A 15,086-nucleotide genomic window follows, 5' to 3' on the forward strand; every position below is an offset into this window, starting at 1 on the left:
ACCCCCATTTTTCTTGAATTGTTCTCATTTATTTTATTTTAAAACTAACACACCTGCAACATGTGAATTGCAAATTATACATTAGAACTCTGCGAGAACTCTATGCGCCATGTTCACTGTCGTGATGTCCCCTAACGTTGTGGGTGAGGCTGGAAAGTTCTTGGAAGGATTGCACGGTGAAAGTTTTGGTTGATAACAAGACAAGATTGCAATACAATTAATAGGGCTGGTGCTAAACAGACATCAAAGTATAGTAGAAGTTTTGTTTTCTTTTCATTGACACTCGAACCTGAAACATGTACAGCCAGTACAACCAATGACTATCCCCCCCCCCCCCCCCCAGTTGTCTGAATGTGCATGTAACTGTGATCGTGATCTATTTCTGATGACATTGTCATATTTGTAAAATAACGTGTTCAAATTATAAACAAAAAACAACATTGATGCAACCAGTAGTGGAGATCGCTACCTATCGCAAAAGAGCTCAAAGATAGGATTTATTTGAACACCTTTTAGTTACAATTTTTGTTTGCATCAAAATGTACTGGTAAATATGAAGTACAAATCCATTGAACTAAAAAGAACATCAAAGTATCCAAATCAATGCACATTTATGTAGCAGGATTCCTTAAATCAGTTGCCTTCTATAAATGTAAACATGTTCAATTAAAAAACAACAACAACCCGTTTTTAATTCAGGCAATATTTCACTGTGAACAACACTGTACAAGACGTCAGTTTCTAGGTCTGTTTCTACATCTACAAATGTATGGTTAAAGCTCATTTCTTTCACCACAAGGTTACTTTTAGTAGTGTTGTAGCTGTCCATTCTATTTGCTTGGAAGAGTCTAATGGAACCAGAGTACAATGTCTAGTTTCTATACAGTTTGTTTCGAGTACATTGAATCCACAACTAATCCATTTACTAAGTTTGTGTTTCCAATAGTTCAATCGAATAGATGTGATCATACATATTTGTTTAAACAATGCTAACATCACTTTTGGCAGGGTGTGGTAGGGAACATTTTCTGGGACATAATTTAAATACAATTTCATTAGGCCCATGTAAGAAAAAGCCGCTTTTGGTTCTATGCTGTTGTGTCTGTCCATCCGTTATGTTTAAATACCAACAATTAAAAGAGGTATTGACAACCCGATTTCGCCATGGCTTGGATCGTGCTCAAAATAAGTGCCACGACTACTTTTGGTCTTCTAATGGCGAACCCAGCAATACATATCATATGCACATACATAGACACATATTTAATAGGACATCATTTGGTTGTCTTAACTTGTTAATTCACAATTACTGTGTGGTACAGCTTTACAGATGTATAGAATTGTATGCCACGTATTGTGTTGTTTTTAGCAGGGCCACCCACTGGTTCAGGTGTTACATACTTTTTTTTTTACTAAATCTATATTTTGTATAGTTTATTGTGTCATTCACCCATAGTATAGATCTATCAGTTTTTTCTTGCACCATAGCTAGATCTACATTGAATCAAAACTTGGCAGAAAGTAACAATCTCTTAACAAGGAACTTGACACAAATGAATGTATGCATCTAATCAAGAGGAGGTCGTAGATTTATAAATATACTCGACAAAGATCAAATGTTAGGCAGCCAAAGGAGATGAACTGCATCCAACTAAGATAAACTTATAATGTTTAATTCAGATGACTGAATGTTAAGTATCCAACTAAGATGCTCTTAGTAATGTTTGAGATGACTAAATCATTCAACCGAAAGGACCTTAATACCCTGTACATGGGTATTTGATCTGACTAAATGTAGGCTTTCAACTAAGAAGAAATTAATACACATCGAAATGCGTCTAAATGTAATCAAAGTATCTGATTAGGCCTTCAGAGTTGACCAGCATCAGGTGGTTGTCAGGGGTGCTGCTAATGAAGCGAACATGCTCGTTAGGGAAGTAGCACCTCTGGAGGTGGCCCTCGTAGTTCAACACGTCGATGCGGCTGTCCTTCTTGTCAAAGACGATGACGTTGTTGTGTTGATCGGTGCAGATGATATCTGGCCCCTGGTACAACTCCTCCTCTGCGTCCGTGTTGCCATATTCGAACAAAAAGTCCCCGCCTGGCGCGAAGCCAATGACGCTATGCCTCCCCGGGTCAGCCACGAAGAAGTTTCCCATCTTGTCGGTTGAAATGTAGTGCGGCCGGTCGAAAAGGTCCATGTGCAGGCCGGAGAATGTGTCGTTGGTCAGAACGCGCTCCACGGAGCCTTTCTGGTCGTACAGCGTGATGTTACCACCATACTTCCCTGACCGACCAAGGATGGCGTTTGTAGTCGCGTAACGACTTGCGGCCACTAAAAGTTTCCCTTCCTTGGTGGCCGTGACGAAGTTAAGACCGAAACTTTCGATGTGGCCATCGGCCAGCACGTCAACATTGTTATCCCCAGACATGACCTTCACCTTGTACTTGCTCTCGCTCCTGGGCATTACGAGGCTAATTTTCCCATCGGCGGATATTGAGTGGATCCCCCAGTTTTTAACGATGGGGATCTGTCCCCTGATGATGCCATGCTGCTCCAGAATAAAAACCTTACTACACCCACCAGGGGATACGGTGCCGACAATGATATCTCCTAAATGATTAACACCCACGCCTTTGATACATTCGGAAATAATAGCGTCGGGAAACCTCATTTCTCTGACGGGTTCTTCCAAGTTGTGACATGGAAAGTCTTCTTGAGTGCCGATGGTTCTCTGCACTTCGTTGTCAGGTTCATGTGTTGTATTTTCTGGTCTCGGAGAATAGCTGCTGTTGTTACTTAGCCTCATTTCTTCGTTGCTGTTCCCGCTAGTTGAGAACAAAGAAGAAGCTGGCCTGAGGGCGTCACTGGTGTTGCTTTCACTCAGCATGTCCGTGTCTTCCTCTGCTTCGTCCTCATATTCCCCCAGACCTGCCAGCTCGAGCGGATACTCTTCAGTAGATGATATGGAATGTCTGTTTCTCCTGCTCATGACTCCGAGATCAACACTGTGGGATGCAGCTTGAAGCTTTTTCTTTTCCAAAGACGAGTGGTTCTTGAGCTCGCCAAACATTTCACATATGGACTCCACGGTGACCGCTGGCTCGCTCAGAACGCACTTTGTCAGCTTGACTTGTTTAGATGGCAGCCTGTACTCACATAACTCTCTTACTCTCCCGCCTATTTTCCTGCGCAGCGAGACCTTCTCTTCGTCTGAACCAAAGACAAGCAGTTTCTCGGTCAGATCAGTCACCACGGCGATGGAAGCCAAATGCTTTTTGATGACTTCTTCTTTTTCTCGAATCATATTTAAATTCTGGGAATATCTCTTCTCTAGTTCCATGATTAAAATGGTTTCATATTCCTTGATCAAATTGCAGAGCATCCCTGTCCTCTTCCTCACACAGTCTTTCATATCGAGTTCGTTTTTGAATGTGGAGTTTTTGGCCTTTTCTAAACTTGCCAGAGCCTTCTGTAGCGACTTTTTGTCTTTTTTCAATTCCTTCATGGGCCTTTTGATCTTGCTGGCGAAGTTTAGTGCTATGGCGCTGACTTCTGCGCATCTATGGTCATCATGCTCACGCTTGTGGCACTCAGGGCATAGGCACAGCTCACAGTCCACACAATACACAGAACCTATATCCAGGGCGTCGTAATACTGACAACACCGTGGCAAGGTTGGCAGCTGGGAGCCAGATGACCAGCCATTATCGCCCTCTTCAAATTTGTCTATCGTCTGTGTTTTGTGACTAACGGTTTCCTCTTGGTCCAGATGCTTAGCTGCACAGTTCTCGCAAAGGAACTCGTCGCAGTTGACGCAGTGCACCGATGCCGGGAAGGACGAGCCTGCATTGTCGCACTGGCCGCATGTCTTTTTTCTCTTGTCGCGCACAGTGTTCGGACAGCTCAGTCTTCTGACTAAAGTATTATCTGGCAGTTCTATGGACGCCTCTTGCGATAGATCTATCTCCGTGGCACATACTGGACAGGAGAAACATCGATCCTGATTGCAGGTGGCTTCAATGTGATCATCGATGCAGGCCTTGCAGAAGGAATGTAAACATGGCAGGTACTTGGGGTCCTGGTATTCATCCTGGCAGAGAGGGCAGCAAAGGAATTCTCTCGGCACGACGTCACTTTGGCGATCCTCCATCATAGGACAACCTGAAATGGACGTGTTCATATTAGAATAAATTTAGAGAATTCTGCTTCATTTTGATTGTCTGTCCCATCTAATATCTTGAGGAATCTAACATAAATTACACGTCTTACCGGTCAGCCTTTTAAAAAAGAATACCTTTTGTCCAAACTTTAATTAGCAGTTAGTTAAAACATCAAGATTCTTTCAATCTGTCACTTTTCTAAGTCTACTTTCGACTTGCAGAAGCCGTCTTACCTAGCGTGTACTATTTAAAGCTTATCGGAACAAAAGCCTTGTCTCCACTAATCGTTCATTGGATGATTACATAGATTTGGTGTGCATATTTTCGTTAAGTTTTAATAGAAGACCACATTGCACCACTTCTTAGTGGTCCGTTTTTACCTTGTCCAAACACTTCCACTACCTGGGTATCAGGTTTTATGGAACCGAACTTATACTAGTGTTGGGTTGGTATCGATTAATTGATTACTGCTGCAGTACCTAAAGACACGTACTTATAGATTGTTGGTGTTTCTTCTCTCTCTCTCTCTCTCTCTCTCTCTTCTCTTCCCCACTGCAACTGTTATCACCCCCCACCTCTTTTGTTTTCGTTCTCTCTGTTGGGGAAAGTATTCTTGACTCATTTCATAGTTCTTCTATTCTATGTTTAACTCTAACTAACACGACCGGCCCTAGACAAAGGTCATTTGGTGGCCCCAAATAAAATAGAAACATAAAATAACGCAATTTATTAAAACCCGTTATGTACTTTAACAATACCATTGGGGACAAGTTCTCTAAAGAAAAATAGTTTTGATTCTTGTGCGAGATCTCTTCACCAATCAGTGGACCTGCTTTGCATATGCGTAAGGCCGGCCCTGCCACTAGTGCTCGTCATTTTATTGTTGGCCGTTATCCCATTTAGTATCAGTTTGCGATAAATATATATATTTACACTTTCACACACACATCAAGTTGTTCTCTGCACCTTGTAGTTAAAGTTCCCCTTTCAGACCTTGTGATCTATAGGGCAGATGATGTAAAGTTCATCTGTTTTTGTGGCCTACGGTTAACGAGGGTGTGATGTGGCCAGCACAACGACCAACCGCCTTTACTTTCCCCTACTAATGTCAGGTACCCATTAGAGCTGGGTGAACTCAGAGGCGCCCGAAAATACCGAAATTAAAAATACCAGGATTCGAACTCCGGACCCCGGTTCGGAAGCCAAGCGCTTTACTCCCGCACCTTGTAGTGACCATCTATAATTGTGTCAGTTAGTATCCATCTCTAAACATGGCCTTCCTGCTGGTTGTTTATACGGCCTGCTGTGTAAATATTCGTAATTCTTTTTTAGCAATAAATGAAAGGGAATCTGAAGAAAGAAAACAATCGATGTTCACCCAATAAGTGAATAACTACGTTTGTATCATGAAGCATAACTTCGATATTTCCTTACCGCCAGTGTCATCATGAAATTTAATGTAAAGAATATAGAATACTCTTGGAGTTGTCAAGGCTTTCACTAACGTACTAGCAACTTCAAAACCAGTTACTCCACTGTGAAGGCTTCACTTTGATCAAGCTGTAGAAACATTCCATATGTAGACATGATGTGTTTCCTGTCTGTTCTCAAAGTGCGGACACCACTTCACTTTGACGTGTACAATACTTCTAGTATTTCAAGCTCTAGATCTAGCTGCACTTATCGAGCGCTGTGTGGAGCTCCCTGCTGCTGATCTGCAGGTAAATACGGTGATTATTGATTGCAGATACCAACGCTTCATTCAGAACCTACCCGCGCGCGCACACACACACACACATGTAGACCAATACACGCCCACTGTGGTGGTGTATGTTTTTGATTATTATAATAAAAACTTGTCAGGCAAGATCTATGTCTGACCTAGGGCGATATGTTTGGCTTCTTGTGGCCCACAACTCGTCTCATTCTTCTGATTTATTGTGTGCTTGATCAAAGATTGTCTCTCTGAAGTTGATTACAACCATTGGAGCAGTTGTTTACACACCACAGAAGACTGGCCTTAGATTCCTAGTGCAATAGATCTAGCAGCTCCATTCGTGTTCAGTGTCAAGGTTAACACACTCATCTGTTCTTAGCTTCGTTAAGTCAAGAATAATACACGGCTTGAAGTTGTTTTTATATTGTTACGGACAAAGATTAATTTTCAATCTCAGAACTATAAACTAGAAACCATTTTTGGTTATAATTGAGCGTGTCCTTAGAGAAGAGGTTCGGTTTGGGTGAAATCGTTTCTGATACGAATACAACTTCTTACATTCCTCTTTTTCTTTGTTGTTTTGTTGATCATTAAACCGAAAGCCTAGTTGAAGCCTGAATTTGTCGTGACTAGGAAAAGCACTCACATCAAATACTGTGTGTTGGCAATAGTGGTGACCTGTCAGACTAATTGGGTTCCTTCTCGTTTGTATCCCGTAGTTCCCAACTATCTTTATAACTGGTGGTAACACATTCTTAAGTTAGCTGATCTAGCTCAAGGTTCAACACTTTCTTCCAACACTACTAGTGGCTTAGAATGATTGCCAAGTAGCGTAGCATATCGAGAGCTTTAATCTAAGCTCCAACTATTGAATGTCTAGGCGCGGAACTTAGGCTGGCCTTATCTGATTTGCGAGACCCTGACTAGTTTGACTTTGTGTTTTCCCCAATCAATTGAACGTCAACATGTAGTGAGCAGCAGTCTATGTGTCATGTAGACTTCAAAGAAACGGAACATGTCAGTGCCACTAGTGGAATGTATTCAGTTCACAGCTGCCGTCATACGTTTAATGTCATTTCATTTCACTAACCAGTTGAATGTACTCAGTTCACAGCTGCCGTCATACTTTTAATGTCCTTTCAGTTTCACTAACCAGTTGTTGCAAATAAGGAGCAGCAATAGCGGATCAAAAAAGGGGGGGGGGTCAGTTGATTCTCATATATGGACTCACAGTTTTTACATTTGTTAAAAGTTTTAACAATATTTTGTTGAATTGCCCCATTTCCAATATTGTCTTCTTATGCTCAAATAAATAGGCTTTTAGACGTTTGTAGGCGGTTCAAAAGGTGAAACAAAAATGTCCCAAGGCAGAGCGAAGATGAAGTGATTTGTGTCCTTTATTCAGGGCCATGGATTTTTACTGCTGCCACTCGTTTTCTCATTTAAAAAAAACCATCAAGTCCAAAACGTTGGCAATAGAGCGAGTGTGGAAGGTGAACAGCAGCGATACTGTCACTAGTTTTATTTCCAAATAGTTGACAAAACGATGAGTTTGTTTATTGTTATTTCACGTGCAAGTCTAACGTGCAGTTTTTACTTTTTTTTAAACGCTTGGACATTGTGTGTCTTTGACTCTCGGACTGCTACTTCCAGCTACTACTAGATAACAGCTACTGGCACAACGGAAAAAAAAATTAGAAAAGTTTTTTTTAATTATTATTTTAATTATTTCCCATGCGCCCGATTCTATCATGCAGTTGATTGCCTGACTGTGGGAATGTTCAAAGGGTTGTGAGTCAACGGCAATGTGCACCAGGATAATCACTTGGATCTATGTTCAACAGATTTGTGGTTTTTATATTGCTCAATGTCATGGGCGTTATATGAGTGTATTATAGGTCTCTCAAATGCACAGCCATATGTTTTGGCGCTTCTGACGGGACACGAACAAACCCAACCTATTATCGACTTATCTAATTAGTTTATAGGCGTATCCTAATGACTAGTTTTTATATTATTAACTAAGTAAATAAGAGGTAACAATCAGACACAATTATTTTTTTTTAAAGTTAATTAAAAGCAGCAAGAAATGATATAATCAGTCTGTGATGAGAGCATGCCTCTGGATGTTGTTGCTACTAGATCTGTGTTTTAAAACAACTTCACGTTCTCTTATAATGACAGGCAGACGATGCATTATTTCTTTCATGGCATTATTTTTTTGCTACCGGGATTGCACTAGTGGAAAATAGTAAACTCCCCAAAAGCTGTCAACCGCTGTAGTGTTGAGTTCCACCTCGTGCGGTTGACGTCATCTCATTAGTGATCGTGTTTCATTGATTGGCTGTGCGACATGTTGAAATCAGCGTTTCATTGTCCTGGTCAACTTCCTGTGTTTTACACTTTGTTTGTCCTGACACTCGCTTCTGGCGTGCTAGTAACACTTGGGAAATGTCATTGCTTGTTTACTGCCTACTTCCGGAGGGGTGTTGGGATCCAGAAATTCAAACCTCTGATTGTGTGAATTATGTCTGTCCTTACGTCTGTCACGTTTTTATATTTTTTTCAAAAGACTACCCTTTTGTTTTAAAAATTAAACTTGTATACACAAACCACGACACATGCACATATATATTATATATGTGTTTTTATACACCATTTTCAAACTGTCGCTTTGTGTGCATGCTGCCGTCTTTATCACGTTCAAAGCTACTATTAAAAGTAGGCCATTTGTTTGTATTTATGATGAAATGTGTTGTGCAAATGAATGCCAATGGGTAAACTCCGTTTGTCACCAGCTATCAATCCAGCAGATGTTTTTGTCACCCGCTGTCAGTCCATCAGTTGTTTTTGTTACCCGCTGTCAGTCCATCAGTTGTTTTTGTCACCCGCTGTCAGTCCATCAGTTATTTTTGTCACCCGCTGTCAGTCCATCAGTTATTTTTGTCACCCGCTGTCAGTCCATCAGTTGTTTTTGTCACCCGCTGTCAGTCCATCAGTTATTTTTGTCACCCGCTGTCAGTCCATCAGATGTTTTTGTCACCCGCTGTCAGTCCATCAGTTATTTTTGTCACCCGCTGTCAGTCCATCAGTTGTTTTTGTCACCCGCTGTCAGTCCATCAGTTATTTTTGTCACCCGCTGTCAGTCCATCAGTTGTTTTTGTCACCCGCTGTCAGTCCATCAGTTGTTTTTGTCACCCGCTGTCAGTCCATCAGTTATTTTTGTCACCTGCTGTCAGTCCATCAGTTGTTTTTGTCACCCGCTGTCAGTCCATCAGTTATTTTTGTCACCCGCTGTCAGTCCATCAGTTGTTTTTGTCACCCGCTGTCAGTCCATCAGTTGTTTTTGTCACCCGCTGTCAGTCCATCAGTTGTTTTTGTCACCCGCTGTCAGTCCATCAGTTGTTTTTGTCACCCGCTGTCAGTCCATCAGTTGTTTTTGTCACCCGCTGTCAGTCCATCAGTTGTTTTTGTCACCCGCTGTTAGTCCATCAGTTGTTTTTGTCACCCGCTGTCAGCCCATCAGTTGTTTTTGTTACCCGCTGTCAGTCCATCAGTTGTTTTTGTCACCCGCTGTCAGTCCATCAGTTGTTTTTGTCACCCGCTGTCAGTCCATCAGTTGTTTTTGTCACCCGCTGTCAGTCCATCAGTTGTTTTTGTCACCAGCTGTCAGTCCATCAGTTGTTTTTGTTACCCGCTGTCAGTCCATCAGATGTTTTTGTCACCCGCTGTCAGTCCATCAGTTGTTTTTGTCACCCGCTGTCAGTCCATCAGTTGTTTTTGTCACCCGCTGTCAGTCCATCAGTTGTTTTTGTCACCAGCTGTCAGTCCATCAGTTGTTTTTGTTACCCGCTGTCAGTCCATCAGATGTTTTTGTCACCCGCTGTCAGTCCATCAGTTGTTTTTGTCACCAGCTGTCAGTCCATCAGATGTTTTTGTCACCCGCTGTCAGTCCATCAGATGTTTTTGTTACCCGCTGTCAGTCCATCAGTTGTTTTTGTCACCCGCTGTCAGTCCATCAGTTGTTTTTGTCACCCGCTGTCAGTCCATCAGTTGTTTTTGTCACCCGCTGTCAGTCCATCAGATGTTTTTGTCCCCCGCTGTCAGTCCATCAGTTGTTTTTGTCACCCGCTGTCAGTCCATCAGTTGTTTTTGTCACCCGCTGTCAGTCCATCAGATGTTTTTGTCACCCGCTGTCAGTCCATCAGATGTTTTTGTCACCCGCTGTCAGTCCATCAGTTATTTTTGTCACCCGCTGTCAGTCCATCAGATGTTTTTGTCACCCGCTGTCAGTCCATCAGATGTTTTTGTCATCCGCTGTCAGTCCATCAGATGTTTTTGTCACCCGCTGTCAGTCCATCAGATGTTTTTGTCACCCGCTGTCAGTCCATCAGTTGTTTTTGTTACTACATATATATTTTTCTATTCACCTGCCATGTTTTTAATTTTCTGTACATCGCGAGAAAGTTAGATAGTGTCTAATGAAAGGTCACTTCACGTCTTGTACTGAATGACTTAATGGAGACTTAAGTATTATGCGGAAAAAAATGTTGAAATAATTTCTTTGCATTTTACAAAAAAAAAAAATGTTGCGACTGTGGATAACTGCTACTTGAGTTAAAGTTGAATTATCACTATGACTTACCTCGCATAAGAATTGCAACATCTGACTTCTGGCACCATTTTTTATGTTCTTCGTTGGTCCCCTCTGTGTCAGCTTCTGTCATGATTCTAAATAAAATATAAACCCAGTTTTTCCATTCAAAAGAACAAGAAGCAAAAGGCTGTTGACAACAAAGGTTGAGCTACACAAATGTACAAAACTTGAACGAGGCAGAGGTTAGAACTTTGTATTGCATCTACTACTTCACTAGTTGAACTCGAATACTTGGTTTTATATAGCCAGCACAAGTGGACAATTCTTCTGCTTTTTACAAAACTCTTTTACTCCTAGCTCTTACCGGTTTATAATGTTACTTGTTCTTAATGTTTTTCTTCCATCTTCTATCTATAAGGCTATTTCTTTAGCTAATTTATAGTTCTATCAATTAACAGCTCTGTCACCATCTTTAAATGCATTCGCTCTATTGTTGTTGTTTTTTTTTTAATTCTTATTCTTCGCAAAATGTTTGAGCCTCTTAACCTAACTTAAAAGCCTGCCAGCGCTCTTGAACTGCCATTAACGTTTCGTAGCATTCATTTTCTTTCCAGTGTTTTTCTTTTTTTTTTTTACTGTCCATAACGTGACCTCATGGTATTAGTGTATGCGTTAGGTTCAGTGGACGTCACTGGGATTCTCTGGATGGCGATCTGTGCAGATGTCGTCACGTGCTCTGGAGAGTGGGGAAGAGAGGGCAGATTACTGACACTAGTCAAGAACAAACTAGACCTGATCGCTGTATCGATTAACTTGTTGTGTAACTAGTGAAGTGTGACCAAAGGTTTGCTATTTCCAATCCTGAAAGCTGTCATTGATATCGTTCCACTCTCGTTGAACTGGTGGCCAACATTTCTCTAGCAGGTCTTGCAAGATTCATTGATAGCAACTTTCTACAAAGAAGTATCTGCTAAGTATTCGCTAAACAAAAAATAATAAAGTCATAAAACCTAATGTCAAAATATCAATTTACATTTAGTTTGAGAAAATACTGATTTACTCTATCGGGTCCGTTAGGACCAGTTCAATCATATTACATTATTTCAGTGTTCGAACAAATCGGTTCTAGACCCAAATTAGGTATCGAATTATCGACGAGAACCCGAGGTGCCACTTTTGTTGTTTTTAATTTATTGCGCATTTCAATTCGTTTGTTGACTACGGTAGATCTAGTAGTGCTGATAGAAAGTACATTGGTTTGTCCAGCTTGGATTTAGCCCTATTTTTTTTTTTAATCTGGGTGTCTGCGTCCCTGTGTGCTCTTTTTTTTTTATCCATCTATCACAACTGTAGCCTTTTAGATTGTGTTTGTTAAAGTCGGCTGGTGTTTGACATTTTCACTGGACACTTGGACGTGGTCAAACAGGCGAAACAAAATCATCCAACAAGCTCATTTCACTTCTTTCAAAAAAATCATGTCATTTGGCTTATAGATACTTATATATATTATATATATAAATCATCTCCAAGACAAGCCTTCCCCTGAAAATGTTATTTATCTTCTGGAAGACATTGATTCTAATGTATGTAACATAGGTACTTTCTCGACTTGTTTTATACATTTTATTTATTTCCTTTCACCGAAGACTTCCACGCAATAGTTTCAAGCTCTGAGCTAATCACCGTGTGTTTCTGACGTAATGCTGGTGTCAATGTGGGGGATACAATGAATAGAGTCCTGTATTCAGTCTACACATTAGTTACAAAGCTGATTCTGTTATTCGGTGTATTGAAACTGTTAAGTGTCTAGTTAAATAATGGACGGGATAGACATTGTTTACATTGTAGTCCTAAATCTACATCTACAGTCTGTAATAGTTGAAGTTTGGAATAATACAAGGTGTTGAAAAGTCAGTTTGGATCATTTTTTTTTGGTTGGTAACATGCTGACAAAGGGGCGCAATGTCGCTCTATTTTTTTTTTTTGGTTGGCGTAACATGCTGACAAAGGGGCGCAATGTCGCTCTATTTTTTTTTTTTTTGGTTGGCGTAACATGCTGACAAAGGGGCGCAATGTCGCTCTATTTTTTTTTTCAAGGACCAAAAAAAAATAATAAAAAATAATGTATTTGCTTTGATGATATAAAACCATGTTTGACTATTAATTATTTATTCATTTATTATTTATTGCAATTCTTAACATAAGTGAAGTCTTCTTGGGGGTGTGACGACTAAGGGGAAAAGCGCTTGGATTCCGAAACTAGGGATTTTGAATTTCGGGACTTTAGGACGCTCTGAGTTTACCCTCTGACTTACTGATTTCTATCACATATCCTTTAGCGGCTTTCAATCACTGCGTTCGGGTCATTAGTTGGGAAAAGTAAAGGCGGTTGATCGTTATGCTGGCCCCATGAGACCTGTCGGCCTTAGAAACAATTGACCCTTACATTATTTGCCCCATAGATCGCAAGGTTCGAAAAGGGAACTTTACTTTTGTCTTTGTTCACCTGCTTTATAGTGTTTCATGGAAAGTGCCTGTAACAAAGTTGATTCCAATAGCTCTATTAGTGAAGACATGTTGTAGTCGATACCCAGATCGCCCACAACATAAAACCATTTTTTATATTAAAAAATTTGTGTTGGTCAAAGAGCGAGATTGGCGACATTTGATTTCGATGCGCGAAGAGATGAAGACTCAAGAGTCCTTAGTGTTTGTTTCTTTTGATGGCATTTATTTGTTGATTTTCAAATGTTGAAGCCACAAGAGAAATGAATGAATCATGACATGTTCATGAAGTTTTACAAATGATTTCCTAAGAGTGGATCAAACTGAGCTACTAGTTCAAGTAAAGATGTTTACACTTTGTGTTATCTTAAACTGCTCACATGACCATGTAGACTTGGTAGAGGAAGGTAAAGCTAAATCAAATATTTAATGCAGACTAATATTCCTTGCAATATATTGCCATCGTTCTTATTTCCAACTGTAAAATGTTTAAAATAGTGCATCGATTGCTGGCTTATAATTCATATTTGCTTCAGTTCTCCGCGTTAAAATCATTCCCATTGGACTTTGATGAAGGCTCATCAATGTTGTGCTCAACAAAACTGCCTAGTACAGTCATACTACAAGTCTATATCGTGTTCTTTTTTTCCTCAGACACATCAGTCTTGTGTTTTGTACAAGTGAAGCTAGGTTGTGACTATATTGTGTAGTAGATAGTTTGATAACACATTTAGTTGTTATTTGAATGAGATTGGTCTTCTTGAGGACATTGTATTTCTCAGAGTACTTTGAGGTGTTTCCATGGGCCCCCGTGCACCAGTCTTAACGTGAGCAATGATTTGAGGTTTCAAAAGCATTTCACTCAATTATGCTTGTGTTTGTGTTAAACATTCAATGTAGTAAATCTGTAAAATACATATCTAATGTAACAGCTTTGAAACTGTAAAGTTCATCTTCATTGAATACATTCCGTTTCGTTTTCAATATTTATTTCTCAATTAAAATGCGAATACTTGATTAAAATACACAGCCCCCATCTTTTTATATATATATATATATATATATATTTCCTTTAAATGGTATGTCACGGGATTTCCTATTTCCCCTCTGAAAATTAATTTTTTGAATTGACGACAGAAGCAAATGACGTTTTTGTATAGCACGATTACTTGTCAAGCTACTTTAAAAAAACGAAGGACTTACTGTTTTCTATCACATATCCTTTAGCGGCTTTCAATCACTGCGTTTAAAAGACCTTTAACTAGTGACTGTCTAGATTTATATACAGAGGTAGGTGTGTGCAGCAGTGTGTGTGTGTGTGTGTGTTGATTTATCTCTCTTTGACAGGCGAGGTTAGTACCTTCTTTAGTTCTCTTTCTATTGCTGTTTGTGATCTCTACTAGACATAGAACTGTTTGTCAGATTTCTCTCCCCTCTCCAGAGTTTTTTTTTTTTAATGATTTGTCTACCGGTACTCTTGTCAAGATTTAGGCCAGGACTTTACATAGTGATAACATTTATCGGAATATAAAAAAATAGCTTTGTGGCGCCGTCAAACACAAAGTCAAATTTCTTTTTTGCGCCATGGAGCCAACCCAGCTTGAGCTCGTTAATCTTGCTTGAGCAGTCATTTCATATGCCCATGCCTAACGCCATCCACCAACAGATCTGTCGGCCTCAATGTATCATTGCCAAATCCCAGCGCAGCGTTTCTCCATCTCTAGGGCGTGCCCCACTGGGGGAGGGGCGGGAGACTTGCTGTCATGACACAAAAAGGGGGGAGGAGGGGGAAGCTGGTCATTTTATCTTTCATTGAGGAAAAAAAAAGTATTTTCATTGGTTTCAAGGTTAGAATAGTCGTCAAGTCAAATGACAGTGTTTAAAACATGAGAATATTTTCAGTAAGAGACGTCGTTTCATGTTATGAGTATATGGCTCCTTCCGTCTTGAGACGGGGCAGAATCTGGAGTGACTGATCAAGCCAATTCTGAAGCGGCAGAGTTTACCATAGTTCGTGCTTGTATATGCATCTGTCCTAGGGCTAGCTGACAGGACACCTTTCTTCTTCTTCCTCTTGACTGATGCAGCTTCGTTTCTTTTGCA

The 15,086-nt window shown here is 40.4% G+C and overlaps 2 protein-coding genes across 7 annotated transcripts in view; one reads left to right on the top strand and one right to left on the bottom strand.

Moving 5' to 3' along the window:
* LOC106068338 (tudor domain-containing protein 5-like) overlaps nt 1–15,086 on the top strand; it is a 50,150-nt gene that overhangs the window by 19,789 nt on the left and 15,275 nt on the right. The window lies entirely within an intron of this gene.
* On the bottom strand, nt 328–14,246 carry LOC106068339 (E3 ubiquitin-protein ligase TRIM56-like). Of its 2 annotated transcripts, XM_013227682.2 has the most exons (3): nt 14,187–14,246; nt 10,527–10,612; nt 328–4,165 (listed from the first exon to the last, which is right to left on the bottom strand). In XM_013227682.2, exons 2-3 carry the CDS (start codon nt 10,606–10,608, stop codon nt 1,839–1,841), a joined length of 2,409 nt encoding a protein of 802 aa, XP_013083136.2. In that variant the 5' UTR covers nt 10,609–10,612; nt 14,187–14,246; the 3' UTR covers nt 328–1,838. The 2 variants fall into 2 exon arrangements, with proteins under 2 accessions (XP_013083136.2, XP_013083137.2); XM_013227683.2 differs by lacking the exon at nt 14,187–14,246 and having other exon boundaries at nt 10,527–11,092.

Source organism: Biomphalaria glabrata, chromosome 9 (genome assembly GCF_947242115.1).
Source record: "Biomphalaria glabrata chromosome 9, xgBioGlab47.1, whole genome shotgun sequence".
Lineage (NCBI taxonomy): Eukaryota > Metazoa > Mollusca > Gastropoda > Planorbidae > Biomphalaria > Biomphalaria glabrata.